Source organism: Lepidothrix coronata, unplaced genomic scaffold (assembly GCF_001604755.1).
Source record: "Lepidothrix coronata isolate B3197 unplaced genomic scaffold, Lepidothrix_coronata-1.0 Scaffold134, whole genome shotgun sequence".
NCBI classification, from domain to species: domain Eukaryota; kingdom Metazoa; phylum Chordata; class Aves; order Passeriformes; family Pipridae; genus Lepidothrix; species Lepidothrix coronata.
This window is the reverse complement of record NW_016690314.1, coordinates 1,579,770-1,598,381: the sequence shown is the minus strand read 5'-3', so window position 1 is coordinate 1,598,381 and position 18,612 is coordinate 1,579,770. Positions and strand designations below refer to the sequence as shown.

The following is an 18,612-nucleotide window of genomic DNA, read 5'->3' as shown; positions in this document are numbered from 1 at the left end:
ACTCTAATGCACATTACTTGGACATGGTGCAGCACATCAGTCTGTGGTGACTGTGCAGTGTGTGCAGTCACCTGGTGGCAAATGTGGGCACAGGTGAGGTAGCCCTGCTCTGCCAGACACAGCTGGGCTGTGATGGGTCCTCCCTAAGGAAGCAGATGTATCCACAGGCACCCGATACGAGGTAACAGATCATCAGGTGATGGAGGCTCTGCCTGCCCCAGGGGTTAGGGAGTAAATAGAACTGTTCTTCTTTTGTTCAGCTGCATTGGAAATATTTCCCGGTGTCTTCCCTCACCCGCTTTGAAATAGTCAAAAATCAGTTAGACCAGAAGGAGTAAAGGATTTGTTGCATTGCTTTAGGAAGTGTTTAAAGACCTGGCACCACATGTAGATGTAAAGCACCTTCTTGAATTCCTTCTCTGCCAGCCTGCACTGTAACCTTCCTGCTGCGATGGACAAACTGAACTCGTGGCAGCCGGCTCAGGGCATGGGCTGCTCTGTGTGTCCAGGGGGGAACGGTGGGTCTGCCTGTCCTGGAGCTCTGTTTGCTCCCAGCTGCCCGTGCAGTGAGGTGGGTGCTGTTGGAGGGCTCTGTGCCGTGCCCTGACCGTGGTTTCCCCCTGGCAGGTGGTGCAGCACGATCCCTGCCGCGGCGGCGCCGGATACTGGAACAGCCTCTTCAGGTTCAAGCACCTGGCGACCGGGCACTACCTGGCAGCAGAGGTACGGGGGCCGAGGGGCCCTGCCCTCCCTCACACAGCCTTTCCTGCCTCTGACACCTTCTGCAAACCTGTCATTTCCTGCCCTAAAAGCAGACACGGGGAGGGGAGCGGGACAGCGGCGTTGGGGTCGTTCGGGTCAATGCCGAAGTAGATGCTAAGGGCTGAAAATGAGGTGAAAGACACTTCAAAGAATACCATGGTCTGGGGTAGTCTGGAGCTGATTTTACTTCCTGTACGAATTCTAGAGGCAGTAACTTCTCCTGCAGAGAATAGACACTAAATAGTATCCTGTCATGTGGGCAGTAGAATCAAGATGACTTTATTAACAGATGAATAAATGGTAAATGGCTGAGAGCCTTTGGGGAGAAAATGAATTCAACTGTTGATAATTTCTCTTGATTCACTGATTTTTGAGCAGAATTGTAGAACTGAGTATAAAATGAAAATACAGCCAGACTTAACACCAGTGTGAAAGAACTGCAGATAAAGAAAATATCCCATTTTATATTCATCTGATAAGCAGATTGGAAAACCAGCGGCATTTTGTCACATGCACACTTGAAAATCCTTTTCAGTAGTGAGCTTTTCCAGTAGAGCTTTTCCAGTAAATCTTGCGGTTTCTAATCAGCCAAACCAAAAACATGGTCTTACATCATGCAAGAATATACCAGAGGAAATGGCTCACCTGATCTCTGGTTAGAATAGTGTTTGTTCTAAAAGATTTCTGCCCAGCCACTTAATTTCTAGTTGGAAATTCCACTTGGAATTTAAAAAAACCCCAAACATAAACTTGTTAACTCTCTACTCTTGCTCCTGTAGTGATTATCCTGAACGACTAAATCTCTCTGCGTGTTCGCAGACTATTTAATTCTGAATTTTTGGGCCTGATGAGCTGTGCTGGGTTTGGGCAGTGTGTCCTGCATGGCTGGTGGAGCTGTGGCAGTGCAGGGATTTTTAACAACATGAGTTTAGCTGGTGCTGAGGTTGTTTCCCACTTCCACCTGTGCTGGAGTTTTGACGTGCCTGTGGTTCTGTTTCATCAGGTAAACCCTGACTATGAGGAAGATGACCTGGAGTGTCAATCCTCAGTAAGTATAGGCAAGAATATGATCTTGCCCCTGGTTGAGGAGGGCTTGGCACAGGCCCAGGGTTTACCTGGGCAGTGCAGAGCTAGGCCAGGCTTGGTAGTGAAGAAACTAAAACCCTGAGGATGCTGTGAAGGCTCTTAAGGCCTGTCCAGAGGAGTGGATATTAACTGGATTAGGCTTTAGAGAAGAGCAATGTACTTGCAGCTGAATTTACACATTACCTGAACCCCCCCCTCGCCTCCCCCCTTTGTGGCATCTCTTTTTCTGTCTTCTGCTTCTTAAACCTTTGTTTCCTTGAAGCACTGTCTTGAGTGGGTCTGAAAAGCAAGTTGCTCCAGCTGACACCAGGTGGGAAGTGTCCCTGAGGGGATGTCCCACGGTGCTGTGCCTGTCACTTGTCTGACCTCCTTGTTTAAGAAACAAATTCCCTCTCGTTGTACTTGTCACAGGAAAACAGGATAACGGGTCTAGAGAGCAGGAATGAGGGTGATTTGAGTGCCATTCCTCTGATTTTCCTGTGAAAGCAAGTCTGTGGTGGTGTCAGTAAATGTTGTGTCAAAGATGGAGTGTGTGATGCTTTGTAATTGACAGAAGCTTCTCTTTGGTGTCAAAGGGAACCAGCACTGAAAACAGAGAAAACTGGAACAGCACTTTCCATTGTGGATTATGTTTCTTTAGTTGGGTTTGATCATAGGCTTATGCAGCTTTCTTGGTCACTTATCCTGTATTATGGAAGATTTGCTCCGTTTGGAGATGACAAAGAGCTACTCCTCCCCTCTTTGAGATGAATGTGATGCTTTGAAATCCTGCAGGCTGGATTTTTCCTCCTAAAAGGATTTGTCATTGGAGCCTGGCCGTTAAAACGCTTCCCTTGCCCCCAGATACTGAGCTGTTATCCTGATTAGTGGCATTTGGCTGCTCAACTGCAGTAAACATACTAAAAATATGAACAAAAACCCACCCACAGCTTTTGTTTGGGAGGGGGGTGGGAGTGGGATCCAATATTGAGCTACTTTGTTGGCTCAACTTCTGGAAGTTAATCAGTGTTGATATCTTTCAGGTAGACATCCATCCTCCTCTGATGTGCAGTGATAACATTGATACACTCAGAGCTCTCCTGACTTTTCCCTGCTCTGTCTCTTTACCACTAGGTGGCAAAAATAGACCAGAAAGAACAGGATCAGGAGCACATAATTCAGTTCTGACATGAAATCACCACATCCTCTAACATTTACTACTGACAGGAGGATGTAGGCTGCTTTATCCAAGTTTATCCAAACTCCAGCTTGCTCCAAATGTGAGCTGTCTGCAGGGTTCCTGTGCACAGCTCTGTGTCTTATTGTTTTCTCCTTATCCCTCAGGGAGCTGTACCAGAAGGGGTTTAAATGGGCACGGGTGAGGTGCCAGTTCTGCCTTCGAGCAGCAAAGGGGACTGCTGTTGTCACAGCCTTGGGGTTGAAGTTTCACTGCTCCCTAAATTGCCCCATTTCCTACTTTCTGGTTCACTGTTCAGTTTTGCCACAGTTTCAAGAAGTGACCAGTTGTGTCCTGGAGTACAAACTGAAAGCAGAACAGCTCAGCTGTGCTCCTTGCTGTGTTCCATCCCCTTGCTGTGGGGATGAGGAGACGGCTGAAATTCGGAGAATTTGTTCCAAGTGAGCGAATTTCTCCCGGTGTGAAGCCTCCAGATGGACTCCTGGAGTTGCTTCTTCCCTCGAAGGCACACTCCCAAAGTGTATTTCTGTTCCATACAGATAGCTGCCTGTTCCCATGTGCAAAATCAGACTTGAAATGTCACTGCTTTGCAGCCAAGTTCATTGACTGCAAATATGTGAACTTCAGAGTATCCTGAGGCACAAGCAACACTGGATACCTTTCCCATATGTTTAAGGATTGCAGTGCCTTCCACCAGGACTGTGAAAGACAGAGACTGAGTGCTGACTGCTTTGGGTGCCTCCCTCCACTGGTACCACCATCCCAGAGAAACTGATAAATCACCTTGAAAATTGCATCCAGGGTGGAGATGCACAACTGGCTCCTGTGTGCCAGACACTGATGGACTAGTGATGGCTGGGAGTGCCCTAGGGAAGGTTTTGGAGAAAGTTGTTGTTCCTTTTTCTTAGTGCGTCTTCATTTTTTCCTACCCTCGTGTCCTTTCATCTGAAAAGCCAGGGATTTGTCCAGTTGGTGTCAGTATCTTTATTTTGTTGAAGGGGGCTGGTGATTTGCCAGCACCTTGGGAATAAAGATCCCTTTGGTGCCATGGCCCTTGTAACGTGCTTGAGAGCACCACAGGCCATAGTGTGAACAGCAAGACATCCAACCCCTTGATTAGCTCTTTGTTTCTCTTGCCTGGGATTGATAGATGCCAGTCCCATTTTTGCTGCTGAAGGTGGTTATTTCCCAGCAAGACTGTTGGTGCATTGTGTGTGGGGTCTTTTATATTTGCAGCTCACTAATTACTTTGTTAGAGGGATAATTGCAATCTGTGTGAGGAGCTGGTGGTGTCAGGGGTGGGGATCTCAGCAGATGTGGGTCACCTGAAACCAGAGTCAGAGTTCCCAGTGTGTGTGGGGCGAGTGGCTGGGGGCTCTTGTCCCTTCTGGCACTGTGTGTGAGATACAATGTCCGTGGTGTGGGGTTTGCCGTGGTGGTGAGCCAGAAATCCTCCCCAGCTGCAGCGGGGGAAGCAGAGAGTGCTCGGCGGGAGCAGCCGCCCGTGTGCCCCGTGTCCTGCAGCTCTGCCTGGTGATGCAGAGCCACGTCTGCAGTCCCAGGTGTTTGGGGCTGGGCAGTGGTTCTGGGGGCCGGGCCTGACCGGGGTGGGGGGTGTCGTTCCCAGCTGGACCCCGAGCAGGACGCGGCGCGGCGGGGCCCGCGCGCCCAGGAGAAGATGGCCTACTCCCTGGTGTCCGTGCCCGAGGGCAACGACATCTCCTCCATCTTCGAGCTGGACCCCACCACCCTGCGCGGGGGAGACAGCCTCGTCCCCAGGTACGGCCCACGGGCACGGCTCGCTCTGCTCTGCAGCTCGCTCTGCTCTGCAGCTCGGGGCCTTCTGTGCAGTTACAGCCGCCTCACGCTGTTTGCTTTTATCCTTCGGAATTAAGTTCTTCCTCAGGTCATTGTAAAGATACTTAAAAAATGCCTGAAGCTTCACTTTAATACTTTAAAATTGAGTTATGAGTACTTTACAAATGAGTTATGATGAGAACATCGTGTTATAGATGGGAAAATTGAGATTAAGTGACTTCCTTGTCAGGGAACGGCCTGGGACTAAAAGCCTTGGGTGTCCTGTCAAGCCTTTCCTGTGACCTGTCTGTATTAAGCTAGTTAAGATCTAATATCAAGTATTTAGCACTTCATTCTCTGTTGTTTACATGTTCTTTACTGTTCATATGGTACATCTTCCTGCTTATAAGATGTTGAACCCTTCAAAGACACACGATCTGCATGATGTCCCTTTGCTGTCTGTTCCCACTGAGAAAGCACAGCAAATTTGTTTCATTACTGTAGCAACTCTCTAAACCAGATACTCCAAAATAAAGATACCAAGGAATTCTGGGCTGAAAGCTCCAAGGGTGAGGGAGGAAGCTGGCAGCTCAGATACACCCTATCAGTGGAAATGTGAGGATGGGAAGAGGTTTAATTTGTTGCTGTGCAGCAGCTGAGTTACAGCACCACAATGTGGATGTGGTTCTGTTTTAAAGCAGAATCTGTTTCGCTACAGAAGACTTCCTGAGGTGAATTTATAGAATGAACTGAGGCAAGAAGAATGTTATTCCTGTTGTGGTGTGCAGCATGGATGGGGATGACGCTTCTTTTCCACTTGTTCCTGCCAACATCTCGCAATCCGAACAATGTGAAGATTCCCTGGCTGGGGAGCTGACTCACGCTCTGGAACTCTTGGCTTTCTTTCAGGAACTCCTATGTCAGGCTCAGGCACCTTTGCACCAACACCTGGGTTCACAGCACCAATATCCCTATTGATAAAGAAGAGGAGAAACCCGTGATGCTTAAAGTAAGTTCTGTTACTTTATGCAAGCACATCCCTTGATTCCTGTGTTTCCACAAAGGTGATGTTGGCAGGAGTTCCAGTCCCTGGGCTGGGTCTGTCACACACCAAGCATGTAACAGTGGTGACCAGTGCCCATGCAAAACACTTGCTCTTAAAGGCTCAGTTTTGTGGTAGTTTACCAGTTATGCTGTTCAATGTCCACTGCACAACAGTCATCGTCAGGAGGATGTTTTTACCACTGTGTACAACAACGTTTTGCCATCTCACCTGCTATTTCTCTGGGTTTAGGAGCAGCTTTGAGCTTGCACAGAGGGGTAGTGTTCTCAAAGTTTGGCTTGAGCAGTAGTCTCATGCTGTGTGAGCAGGGTGGGGCTTTCCTCCTGTTTCATTATCACCGGGTGTGTGAACCACAGCTTTGTTCCTGCCCTGGGGTTTGATGATAAAACTTGTCTGGGTTTCAGATTGGTACCTCTCCAGTAAAGGAGGACAAAGAAGCTTTTGCTATAGTACCAGTGTCACCTGCAGAGGTTCGGGACTTGGATTTTGCAAATGATGCAAGTAAGGTTTTAGGTTCCATTGCTGGCAAGTTGGAAAAGGGAACAATAACCCAGAATGAAAGAAGGTAAGGAAAGCAGAATTGGGTTCACATAGTTTGCTTCCTTTACTCAGTAACTGTTCCTTTGAAAATTCTATCTGTGTATGCAATAGAAGAGGGATTTGGTTTCCTCCTTGATGAGATTTAAAAAAACTGGTGGTTTCATTGTTGTCGTGTGGACAGTGGAGTTTCTCAGGCCTGGTCTGTCCAGCCCCCCCTGTCCTCTGTGAAGTGAGAGCATGAGAAATGTTGCGAGCTTGGGGGACTAATCCCCAGCATACCTTTGCAAATTGAGTGTGGGAATTCCTAATCCATTTTGTGAAGACTGAACATATGACTTGTTGCAAATCCTCTGACTGTGTCCGTGAAAATGTGGCCACACAAAAAGAGCACAGAGGTGGCTGTGTCAGACCAGGGCCCGTGTGCTTCCACAGCCAAGGCCTTTTACTTGGCCTTGGCAGAGATTATCACCTGATTTATTGTTTCTGACAATTGAAAGAGCTGCCAAATAGAACTTGGCAAGAGTAGAGTTGCCCTGAAGTGATATTGTTGTCTTACTGCTGCTCCTGTTTAGCTGTTGGACCCTGAGGCTGTAGCAATGGGGGAGCATTAGTTCCTAATTTGAAGTTCTGTACAAACCTCTGAGCTTCATCCAGTCTCTAATTGATGCTCATTTTTCACTTAGCATTTAGAAAGCTGTGTAAACTTACCCTGGCATTGTTCTTTTAACACAGAGAATTTGCAGTCTTGTGTTAACAACTTCTGGCTTTTCTGTAGATCTGTTACCAAACTGCTGGAGGATTTGGTCTACTTTGTTACTGGTGGAACTAATTCTGGACAAGATGTCCTCGAAGTGGTGTTTTCTAAACCTAACAGAGAACGGCAAAAGCTGATGAGAGAACAGAATATTCTAAAGCAGGTGGGCTGTCTCTAAACTCTGCCTACAAGAAGGGTTTTTGGAAAAGGGAACTTGTTAATAGAGCCCAGGTTGGAGGGGGCTTGGAGCAGCCTGGGCTGGTGGAAGGTGTCCCTGCCCATGGCAGGGGGTGGAATGAGATGAGCTTTAAGGACCCTTCCAACTCAGACCACTTTGTGGTTCTATGAAATTTTGGTCCCAATTTATTTGGACTAAAAGATCCTTTGAATTTCCAGCTTTCAGCAGGCTCTGGGGAGTGGGATTGTAGGCCCACTGTTGCCAGAAGGAAAAATTAGAGTATATAGTGTTGGATGAAGGTGACCAACATCTTCTGTCCAGGCTGCTCCACGGCCCAGAAGCTTGGTGACTGCCATGGATTTCTCATGTACCTTTAGATATTTAAAGACACTGCTTTTACACTATTTTTACCCAGGTAAGGCAGTGCCTCATGGGGCTGTGTCTTTGTTTTTAATGACCATCCAGATTTTCAAGCTGCTGCAGGCGCCGTTCACGGACAGCGGCGATGGGCCGATGCTGCGGCTGGAGGAGCTGGGGGACCAGCGCCACGCGCCCTTCAGGCACATCTGCAGGCTCTGCTACAGGGTGCTCAGGCACTCCCAGCAGGACTACAGGAAGAATCAGGTTGGAAATATGTCTGTCGTGTTCAATGGCACCAGCATTGTTCATGTGTTCCGAAAAAAAGAAAGGCTGCATCCTGTTAATGAAACCCTGCTCTGCTGTGCTTGGTTGTACAGTCAGCAAGAGGTTTTGGGATGGCTCAGCTTTATCCAATCTTGATTTTTTCATCTCTCCCAGAGACTATAATGTAATTAGCACTGGTTCCAAGTGGGATTTAAGAAAACAACAGAATTTCTAGATTTCTAGTTGTCACATCCAGGTGAATTACAAGACTTTCTTTGCTCTCGCTTACTACAGACTCCACTGAAAGTTGTCCTGTGAATCAAGGCTGCTCAGTTTTGTTGCCATGTATTAAAAACAAACTCAGATAAGGATAGCTGCCTTGCTGGTATCTAGCCTGGGAGGGAGGGAGGTGTTAAATTTGTCTGTCATTTGCTTTCTTTCAAAAGAACAGTTTGGATCTAATCCATTCGCTCCCTGGGATGTTGGTATTGATGAACATCCTACTGTTTTCTCTTATTGTTTTAAATTCTGAGGGTTAGTTACAACCCCTTCCTCCTTCCCTCTGTGTTTTGAAGGAATACATTGCCAAGCAGTTTGGCTTCATGCAGAAGCAGATTGGCTACGACGTGTTGGCCGAGGACACCATCACAGCCCTGCTCCACAACAACCGCAAGCTCCTGGAGAAGCACATCACAGCTGCTGAGATTGACACCTTCGTGAGTCTCGTGAGGAAAAATAGGGAGCCCAGGTGAGAGCTGCACTTTTGAGTATGTAATTACCCTTTTCCTTCTGAGGAAAGTCTGTACCTGCCAGCTTGCTCAGAAGGAAGCACAGCTAGTTCCTTCTGTTTTGACACTCCATTCCTTCTCCCCTCGGGCAGCACTCCTGCTCTGCACTGTTCAAATGGAGCTCTGACTGTTTTCTTCCTGAAATGGAGATTGCTTCAGTCTAGATCTCCCCAGTGATTGATACCCCTTTGGCTCATGTTTCCCACCAGGTTTTTGGATTACCTCTCTGATCTGTGCGTTTCCATGAACAAGTCTATTCCGGTGACACAGGAGCTGATTTGTAAAGCTGTGCTGAATCCAGCCAATGCAGACATTCTCATTGAAACCAAGTAAGTTAATGCCTGCAGAGCTGGTTTTCCTGGTGTGAAACAGAAGGAAGGTGCTTCAAAGCTGAGCACTCTGCTGGCACGTCTAGAGGAAGCAGGGAATTGTGTGCGGGGTCCTCTTCAAGCACAGGGGAGCCGGGGACTGACGACAGCAAACGTCTGTCAGGGGTGTTCTCAGCCCTGCAGGCAGAAATCTTGGAGCTGTCTCATGGTTGATCCAAAGGAGACAGGCTTTGCAGGAAGGGGTGCAAGCTCCCCTGGGCCTGATCCTGCTCTGGGCTCCAGCCTGGCCTCCATCAGCTCAGGACGGAGCTCAGCTGGCAGTGGGGCAGACCCTGATCCATCCCTGCCACCCCTTCCTCCCTCTGAGGTTTGGATCTTGGTCTCCAGCTCTCAGCACTGCCCTGCCACTGCTGAGGCCTCATAGCAGGCACCAGGTCCTGCTTGTCTTTGATAAAGATGTCTTTATTCAATATATACACTAGAGAACAGATAACCATTATCAAGGTGCTGTGAAAGGGACGCAGGTCTTTGCCAGGTAGTATTTGAAACACAGACGGGGGAGAGTATTCTTGCACATCTGATTCTCTTCATGAAATCATAAAGGCTGTATTTATTTCCACCAGCACTCAGTGTTGCTACATCACTTACTCCTACTTATCCTTGTATATTTAGTTTGAGTTTTTTCAGATGTGCAATTTTTTTCTTTGCTGAAGAACTAAAAGCCCCAAAAGCCCTTTTAGTATCAGCAGGTGATTTATTTCTGGTTATTCCACCACATAAGCCAGAAAAAAGTTTTGATCCAATTGGCATTTACAGGATACAGAACTAATAATTTTTTTAAAGGTATTTTTCTTTGCCAGATCTTTTCCTGGACTATGGAATGATCTCTGAACCACGTCTGCAAAGGTGTTTTTGAAAGTCAGTTACATGTGCCTTTAATTTCCTTGTTTCTTTAGTTTCTTCAAATGAAAGGAGCTGAAATGTTCATCTTTTCAAGACTGAATGGAATGTTTATAATCTAAATTCACTCTAACCTAAAACTCTTAACAATAAGCCTCAATGATTTTATGTAGTAAAGTGCTACTGCTGCAGGAGTAACTGCTTTTACTCTGCTTTTACTGCTCTGCTTTTACTTGGCAGAGTTGAGGAAGAAAATCTATGTTTTTGAATGCAGCTGAGATCATAAAATCAGTTCCTTGTAGCTCCCCAGTACATTTTAGCAGGTGTCTGAAACGTTGCAAAGGGGTGCCTGGGTGCTGGCAGTGTGGGATGTGACCCCCCTCCTCCTGCAGGCTGGTCCTCTCCCGCTTCGAATTCGAAGAAGTGTCAAGTGGGGAAAACGCCCTGGATGTTGGAGAAGACGAGGAAGAGGTGTGGTTGTTCTGGAGAGACAGCAACAAGGAGATCCGCAGCAAGAGCATCCGAGAGCTGGCCCAGGATGCCAAGGAAGGGCAGAAGGAGGATCGGGACGTGCTCAGCTACTACAGGTGAACACCACGCAGGAGTTGGCTGGCAGAGTTCACCAGGGCTGTGTGGGGAGCCCTGTGCTCTGCAGGGTGTGCTGTGGGACAAAGGGGCTGGTTTCATGGGCAAAATGGCCTTTAGAGAGGGAGGATGAAGTCACTTTGAAGTGAGAGCTGAAAGCACAGAGTTATTTGTGGTGGGAAGTCCAGTTATCAGCTTGAGCAAGTTTAAACTGATTTAAAAAAGAGTTCAGGCTTCAGGTGCTGAATTTGCCCAGCACTTTGTGCCCGTGTTCCTGCTCGGTTTCCTGGCAGTGGGATTTAGGAGAGCACAGGTGTGGTGTCCATTGTGTTCAGGTGGGAGCTGGGGTGAACAACCACTTGTGGGAAGAACAGGGTTGGGGTGTGCACGTGGCTTTGCTTTTGGTTTTCAGGAGTCACTGCTGTTCTCTCTGCCTTCTGCATTTCTCTCCAAGCCTTCAGTGGTCCTGTGGTCCTGAGCAGGACAACTCTGAAGTTCTGGACGTGCCCCAGGGTCTGTGTGGTGGATGTGCAGAGCTGCTCTGTGCAGCCCAGGCCGTGCCTTGAGCAGGGTCTGACATGGAGTGATGTTTCCAGATGACTTGACAAGGCACTGAGTTCTTGGCACAGTGTGAGATCAGGTTTCAGCCCAGACCAAATTCCTGTGTCTGGGTTAGAAACCCCTGGGAGTTGTTTGACTGACTCAATTGTGGCAATGCAGAAAGTACTAAATTATTTTTTTAATAGCTATCTTATTTTGCATTACCTCTTCCATTGAAATGGTTCTTGCAGGAGAATTCCTAATACATGGTTTTATTTGGGCCTGTTGGAGCTCAAAAGGAGACCTCTGAAATTAAATTTTTTTTAAATCATATAGACTTTCAAAATACTTTTTTCCTTGCACTTGTTTTTAAATAGAATTGGTAGTGTTGATTATTGGTGTATATATATATTGGCATAATAATTGGTAGTGTTCATTATTTTTAGTCTACATTATACCTCATAAACGTGCTTAAAAGAAGGGTTTAGAATATGATTTAATCAAATTCCATGGGGAGTGCTGAGAGTGAAAGGAGTCTCCTTCCAATTAAACATTCCTTTCTTGACCAGCAGCCTGTATGAACACTCAGGAGTGTTGGGCATCACATTATGGCCAGAGGTTAATTGTCAACCTGTTGGATGTGCATAACTCAAATGCCACTTGCTTGTGGTCAGTTCATGGACTGAAAAGATTAGGAATTAAGTTCAGTTTTTCCTTACCAATTCTCTCACTGAAGGCAGCAGAGCTCAGTGGTTGTATAATCAAACATCTGATTTTTAATGAATCTTTACCCATCTGTGTTGTTTTCTCAGTGACCAACTGTGACTTCAGCATCTGTAAGAAGTGTTTGGCCTTATACAGTGTTTAAACTGAGTTACCTAAAGTGTTGTTTGGATTCTGTTGTACCTTTCCTAGAGAGCATTGCTTATTATTTACTGTGAGGGTGGGGACGCCCTGGCACAGGTTGCCCAGAGAAGCTGTGGCTGCCCCATCCCTGGAAGTGTTCAAGGCCAGGTTGGAGCAACCTGGGACAGTGGAAGGTGTCCCTGCCCACGGCAGGGGTGGGACTGGATGAGCTTGAGGGTCCCTTCCATTCTGTAGTTCAGTGATTCTGTGATGTTTCATCAGGAAAAACAATGCCTCCTTTTATTCTGTTCTTCCACTGTTACCATTTGATAAGCACATTGTCCTTTCCATAGTAAGCATTATTTGTATTACTGGAAAATATAATACTATTTCTATTAATCCATGAGTGTATCAGTACCACACCCCTCTCCTGTACTTTACAGCATACCGGAAATTAAAGTGTGAACTTCAAACTTGCTGAAATACAAATATTTTTTCAAGTTTGTTTTTTTTTTTTCTTTTTTCCCCCCTGAAGATACCAGCTGAACCTCTTTGCTAGAATGTGCCTTGACCGCCAGTACTTGGCCATCAACGAGATCTCGGGGCAGCTGGACGTGGACCTGATCCTGCGCTGCATGTCCGACGAGAACCTGCCCTACGACCTGCGCGCCTCCTTCTGCCGCCTCATGCTGCACATGCACGTGGACAGGGACCCCCAGGAGCAGGTGACCCCCGTCAAGTACGCCCGGCTCTGGTCCGAGATCCCCTCGGAGATCGCCATCGATGAGTAAGTCCGTGCTGGGGTGGTGTGGGAGAGCAAATGGCGCTGCTGGCGGGTTTGGGAGCGGGACCGGAGCGACCCAAAATCGGGCGTTGTTGTGCATTTGTTTATGTATTGTTGTTATAGGTTGTTTGTACTGGCGTTGGGGCCCCTGGTGGTCTAGTGGTTAGGGTGCAGCACTTTCACCGCTGCGACCCGGGTTCGATTCCCAGCCCCCCGGGCAGATGGAGCTCGTCAGCCCTGTAAGGCAATCCATCTAAGAGAAGGTCACTCTAAACAAACCTACGTCCTGAGACCCTCACTGCCACTGTCCAAGCTTGCTCGGCCCCGGCAGATGAACCTCAGGATTAAAGGGTGGGCTCAGTTCAGTGCACGCTGCGTCTCACCTAAAAAATCCACTGCGCAGGCTCGAAGGGTTAATGACCTTTCCCAAATCTTCGCTCGTGAAGACTGGCCATTATATTATTATTATTATTATGTTTAGAAGTAAAGCAAATCAAAAACGCCCACAGCGTGTTCCTGGGAGGTCAGTAACCTCCCTGTGTGTGTGGGGTCGGCTCTGAGGGGCTGGGGGGGTTTGTCTCCAAAACACCCAGCAGTCACAGTGACAAGCTCTATGGAGTGGGACCCTATATTTCCAGTGAGGCCCAAACCAAGATTCCTATGAATGAACTGGGCACTTGACAAAATCTGGCCTTCCAAGCTATTCAAACCATCGCTGAGGCAGCCGAACCTACACCTTCATATACACGAGTACAACAAAACCCAGCAGAACCATTCATAGACTTTGCAGAAAGGCTAAAGACAGCTATTGCAAAACAAGTCAAACACCCAGAAGCTCAAGATGCACTGTTTTTAAGACTGGCTATAGAGCAGGTCTGATTTTGGGTGGTGTGACCTGGCCCTGGGGTAGGAAGGCAGGGGAGGAGGGTTTCAGCTTTCCTCCTGCCTCGTCTGATTAGAGAACAGTCGTAGAATTGTTAAGGTTTGAAGACCTTTAAGATCAAGTCCAGCTGTCAACACAGCACTAACACCGTGTTCTCCACTAAACCACGTCTCCAAGTGCCACACCCACATTTTCTGAACATTTCCAGGGACGGGGGTTCCACCACTGCCCTGGGCAGCCCCTTCCAGAGCTTGACAGCCCTTTCCATGAAGACATTTTTCCTAACATCCAATCTAAACCTCCCCAGGATAAGTGGAGTTCGTGTCCTCAGAGTGTGGACTCCTCAGGGCAGACTGTCCTCGTGGGAGCTCACACCAGCAGCAGCAAAAACAAGGGGAAGGTGCTGGAGACAGTCCCTTTCCTCAACCTCCAGTGGAAAATCCTCTTGTTGCAGTGGTGACAAACCTACACAAAACCACAGCTTACCCAGGGACGTGGTTTCCTGACCACTTATTTTAACTCTTTATAATTAATGATTTAAAATTGATAGCACTCAGCTGTTCAGAGCTTTTTTCTGTTGGAGAAAACAAACACCTGAAATCAGTGTTACATACCAGGAATTTAAGTCTTGTGTGTTAGTGCTGGTGTTCAGTAGTTTCTTCTTCCCTCCTTTCTAGCCTGGTTTTCTGTGCTGACAGAGACACGGTAGATAATTCTCAATTTTAAATGCCAGAACACAAACCCAAATGATTTGGGCTCTGGCAGAGGCTCAGCAGTGATAAGTGATCAAACAGGGAAACATGAGTTAGGGGAAGGTGGGGATTGTCTTGTTCAAAGTCCCTCTGCACATACTGAGAAAAAAAAAACCCTAGAATTTGTGTTAAATATTAATATCTGCTTTGCATATAGATGGGTTTTATTTGGAGGAAAAATACCATCCCCAGTCAGCATCTCTTGGCCAGCCCTTCTCCTCAGTGCTGCACATCACTTGTCATTGTTTCCACTCTAATAATAAAGGTTACTTTTTTAATTTATTGGGACAAAATTATCTTTTTTTTTTTCCCCCTCAGACATTTAAAAATAGTACAAAGTGAGCATATGGGATAAAACAGCAAAAGCCAGGAAATTATGGTGTCAGTGTCCTGACTCCTTCGTTTGGATAAATTATTTACCAGCCTTTAACTTCTCTTAGATTTTTGACAAGCCAATGAAAAATTGTATCTGGTGAAAGGAGCCCTGTGTATTTGCATGCTAAGCTTTGTGTTTTGTTTTCTTTTTTGTTTTGTTCTTTTTTTTCCCTCTTCAGCTATGATAGCAGTGGAACTTCCAAAGATGAAATTAAGGAGAGATTTGCACAAACAATGGAATTTGTAGAGGAATATTTAAGAGATGTGGTGTGTCAGAGGTTCCCTTTCTCTGATAAAGAGAAAAATAAGCTCACTTTTGAGGTAGTTACCCAGTTCTGATTTATCCTTTTCTGTTTTGTGGTGGAATGTTGGTACTTTTTTTGACATCAGATAGTTTGGTAAGCACAGATTGAGTGCTGAGCCTCAGCAGGCTCCTCCTTTCCACTGGAGTCTTTCTCCTCATGCAAGTTTCTGAGTTTGCAGTGATGGTTCTTGAAATGCAATCAATGAATGTTTGTCTTAGATTTGCAGCAGCCTTGTTTACTTTCTGTGCTCTCAGTGTTATGGCAAAATCAGGCCTTACTGGAATAAGTGGTCTCAAAAACTAAACACTGTGTCTGCACACAGAGAGCCTTGAGAGCTCACAGTGATGCTCCCCAAGAATGTCCTATGACTTACTGACCTATTAAATAGTCTGTGCAAAGGAGATGTAGCAAATCCATGCAATAGCTTTCCCAAAATAACCATTAATATGAGGAAACATGATATTCTTTAAAAAAAAACATATTTGAGGGAACATACTTCACATAACGGGGCTACGTTAAATATTTGCCCTGTGTGTGATATTTTTGTGTGGATCTCGAAGCAGTGCATGGGGAGGAGTTGTGGGGAAACTTTACAACATCTTTTTTGTAAGATAATGATAAAAATCATCAGTACATTCCCTCTAGTCTTGCTCCGTCTTACCTGCTCTGTAATGAGACAAATGTGGTCTGATTTTGTAGCTGTAGAATATCAATTGCAGATACAGAGATTATTCCAGGCATTGCAGTTTTGTAGGCAAAAAACTTTCTGATGTAATGTAGAATTAGACAGTCTTGTGGAATTCCCAGATATTGTGATGAAATATGACTCAGCCAGGTTCTTGATCTTGTCACTGTGTTAAGAACAACTTGATTGTGAAAGCAAAATGTTTAGTATTAATCAGGCTTTTTATTATTATTTTGGTAGGTTGTTAACTTAGCCAGAAATCTGATATATTTTGGTTTCTACAACTTCTGTGACCTCCTCAGACTAACCAAAATCCTCCTTGCTATATTAGACTGTGTGCACATCACTACCATCTTCCCTATTACCAAGATGGCAAAAGGCGAGGAAAGCAAAGGTAAGGCTGGAAAATGATGGGCAGAAAGTTCTTGTGTGGTTCAGGTTTGTCTCAAAATGTCAGTGTGGGTTGGAATCATGAAGTCATAGAATATCCTGAGCTGGGAGGGACCCACAAGGACCATCCAGTCCAACCCCTGGCCATGCCCAGACACCCCAACAATCCCACCCTGTCCCTCAGAGCGTTGTCCAAACCCTCCCAGAGCTCTGGCAGCCTTGGGGCTGTGCCCACTGCCCTGGGGAGCCTGGTCAGTGCCAACCACCCTCTGGGGGAAGAACCTTTCCCTGAGATCCAACCTGACCTTGCCCTGACACAGCTCCAGCCCTTCCCTGGGTGCTGTCCCTGCTCACCCAGAGCAGAGGTCGGAGCTACCTCTTGGGAGGAGCCGCAGACCCTGCTGGGCTCTGACCTCAGTCTCGTCTTCTCCAGCTGAAGAACACACCAAGTGCCCTCAGCTGTTCCTTGTGTGGCCCCTCAGACCCTTCCCACCCCTGTGTCCCTCCTTTGGACACTCTCCAACAGCTTTAGATGTTTCCTTTATTGTGATACCCCAAACTGCCCCCAGGACTGGAGGAGAGGCCGCCCCAGGGCAGAGCAGAGGGACAATCTCCTCCCTGGACCAGACGGTGATGCTGTGCTTGGAAATCTCCTCCTTTCTGTCCCTGGCTTGGCTGTAAAGCTGAGTAATGCCTGTAATGGAAGAGGGAAAGGGCAGGGGGTTTCTCCAAGTACTGCAGAGCTTCTGTTGGCTTCCCTTTGTCCCAAGGATTTGGATGTGTAATGTTGAGACAGTTTCTCTCCGTAGGATGTGGAGGGTCCTTGCCCTGTTAATGCAGCCCCATTACACCATTATAACTTTACCTGTTTGCTTCTCTGAAGGGAGCAATGTGATGAGGTCAATCCATGGAGTGGGAGAGCTGATGACCCAGGTGGTGCTCAGAGGGGGGGGGTTCCTGCCCATGACTCCGCTCGCTGCTGCTCCCGAGGGGAACGTCAAGCAGAGTGAGCCGGAGAAGGAGGACATCCTGGTCATGGACACCAAGCTGAAGATCATTGAAATACTTCAGGTACCAGCAACATGCATTAATGCAGCATTCTGTGCTCTCTGTAAGCATTAACAGGGTCCTGCTGCCTTTTAATTTATTTCTGCCTGGTATGTGCCTCTTACACCAGTAAAGCGTTACAGAAGGTGACCTTGTCAGGCATGTGGCTCTCAACTTGCCTGTGACAATATTATGCCTTTACTGAAACAATTTATTAGAAAAGAGCTTGCAATAGACATCTGCATATTTAGCAGTGATTTAGCAGTAAGTACCTGACTTGAAGCAGACATTTTCCACCCCACTGTCTGACCAGTTTCTTGGAGTCTACAGGGCCATCTCAAGTGCCCCAAGGAAGGGGGGGATACTGGAGATTCCTCTTGGCACAGCCCTCAGCCTGCCATGTTTTTTCAGCATGCACATTAGCCAACCTCGCTGTCTCTTCCATCTCTGTCTGGTTTTTCTCACGTGCTCACTCTTGAGTCTTCGGGGCACACACAGTTTGTTCCCTTTTCCACGGCACTGCCTCGATCAAGAGGTTACTGCAGAATTCCTGCCCTGAAATCCAGCTTCCCCCTCTGACTGTAGGAGTCCTTTTTCTGCTCAGTAACTTCATCAGTGAGTTCATGGAGATCAGAATGATGCTGCAAGAGCCTCGTGGGCAGGAGTATGTGAGGCAGCAGGAGATCCCTGGTGTTCCTTCCCCGTGCCCTGTGGGAGGCTGCACACGGAGCGCGGGGTGAGGTCCTGCCCTTCCCTCAGCAGCAGATGCAGCACACAGGGAGGCTTCAATCCTTCCTTTCACCAGTGCTAATTTTAGTTAAAGCCACAGCTTCTCTTGTGGCCCAGCATGTGCAGAGGGATAGTTCAGTGTGCCAGTATCCCCCCAGTTACCAGGCTCTATTCAAACTGGCATTAAGCTTTTTCCCCAAAAGCTGTGAGAACTGTGAGTGTTCTTGGCACTGGATCTCCTTCCTCAAGAGGAAGATCATGGAGAAGGTGGCCTCTGCTAGGGTGGAGGTTACTCTGGCACCAGCTAGTCCTGAACTGGTGTAACTGCTGTATGGGAGCAGCCTGGCTCCTGGCAGCTCACGTCCTGCTCCTGTGCCCCAGCACCCCGGGAGAACAGCAGCACATGTCTGTGGGATTCCTGCTGGCTCAGAATGGAGATGGAAATGCTGCTTTCCTTCCCTGGGGGATGGGGTGTGGATGCCAGCATCAGGCAGTAATGAGGGAGCAAAGCTCTGCCAAAGCACCTTACTCATGTCTTATTATGTGTGTGTATCGTGCTCGTGGAAAGCACTGAGAAAATGACTGAATCCTGGGGATTTGTAAGACAACATTTGCATAGCTCTTGGAATCGTGGAAACCCAGGATGGTTTGGTTTGGAAGGGACCTTAAAGATCATCCAGACCATTCTACCCT

General features: G+C 47.2%; 1 protein-coding gene across 1 annotated transcript in view; it reads left to right on the top strand.

Annotated features, from left to right (window-relative positions):
* Positions 1 to 18,612, top strand: part of ITPR1 (inositol 1,4,5-trisphosphate receptor type 1) — a 157,062-nt gene that overhangs the window by 48,832 nt on the left and 89,618 nt on the right. Inside the window, exons 6-19 of the mRNA XM_017827044.1 lie at positions 628 to 723; positions 1,766 to 1,810; positions 4,653 to 4,804; positions 5,732 to 5,831; positions 6,290 to 6,450; positions 7,201 to 7,342; positions 7,823 to 7,981; positions 8,557 to 8,729; positions 8,979 to 9,098; positions 10,391 to 10,585; positions 12,505 to 12,756; positions 14,943 to 15,084; positions 15,994 to 16,147; positions 17,027 to 17,214. Of these exons, the coding sequence (XP_017682533.1) occupies positions 628 to 723; positions 1,766 to 1,810; positions 4,653 to 4,804; positions 5,732 to 5,831; positions 6,290 to 6,450; positions 7,201 to 7,342; positions 7,823 to 7,981; positions 8,557 to 8,729; positions 8,979 to 9,098; positions 10,391 to 10,585; positions 12,505 to 12,756; positions 14,943 to 15,084; positions 15,994 to 16,147; positions 17,027 to 17,214 (2,079 nt within the window). The remainder of the gene's footprint in view (positions 1 to 627; positions 724 to 1,765; positions 1,811 to 4,652; positions 4,805 to 5,731; positions 5,832 to 6,289; positions 6,451 to 7,200; positions 7,343 to 7,822; positions 7,982 to 8,556; positions 8,730 to 8,978; positions 9,099 to 10,390; positions 10,586 to 12,504; positions 12,757 to 14,942; positions 15,085 to 15,993; positions 16,148 to 17,026; positions 17,215 to 18,612) is intronic.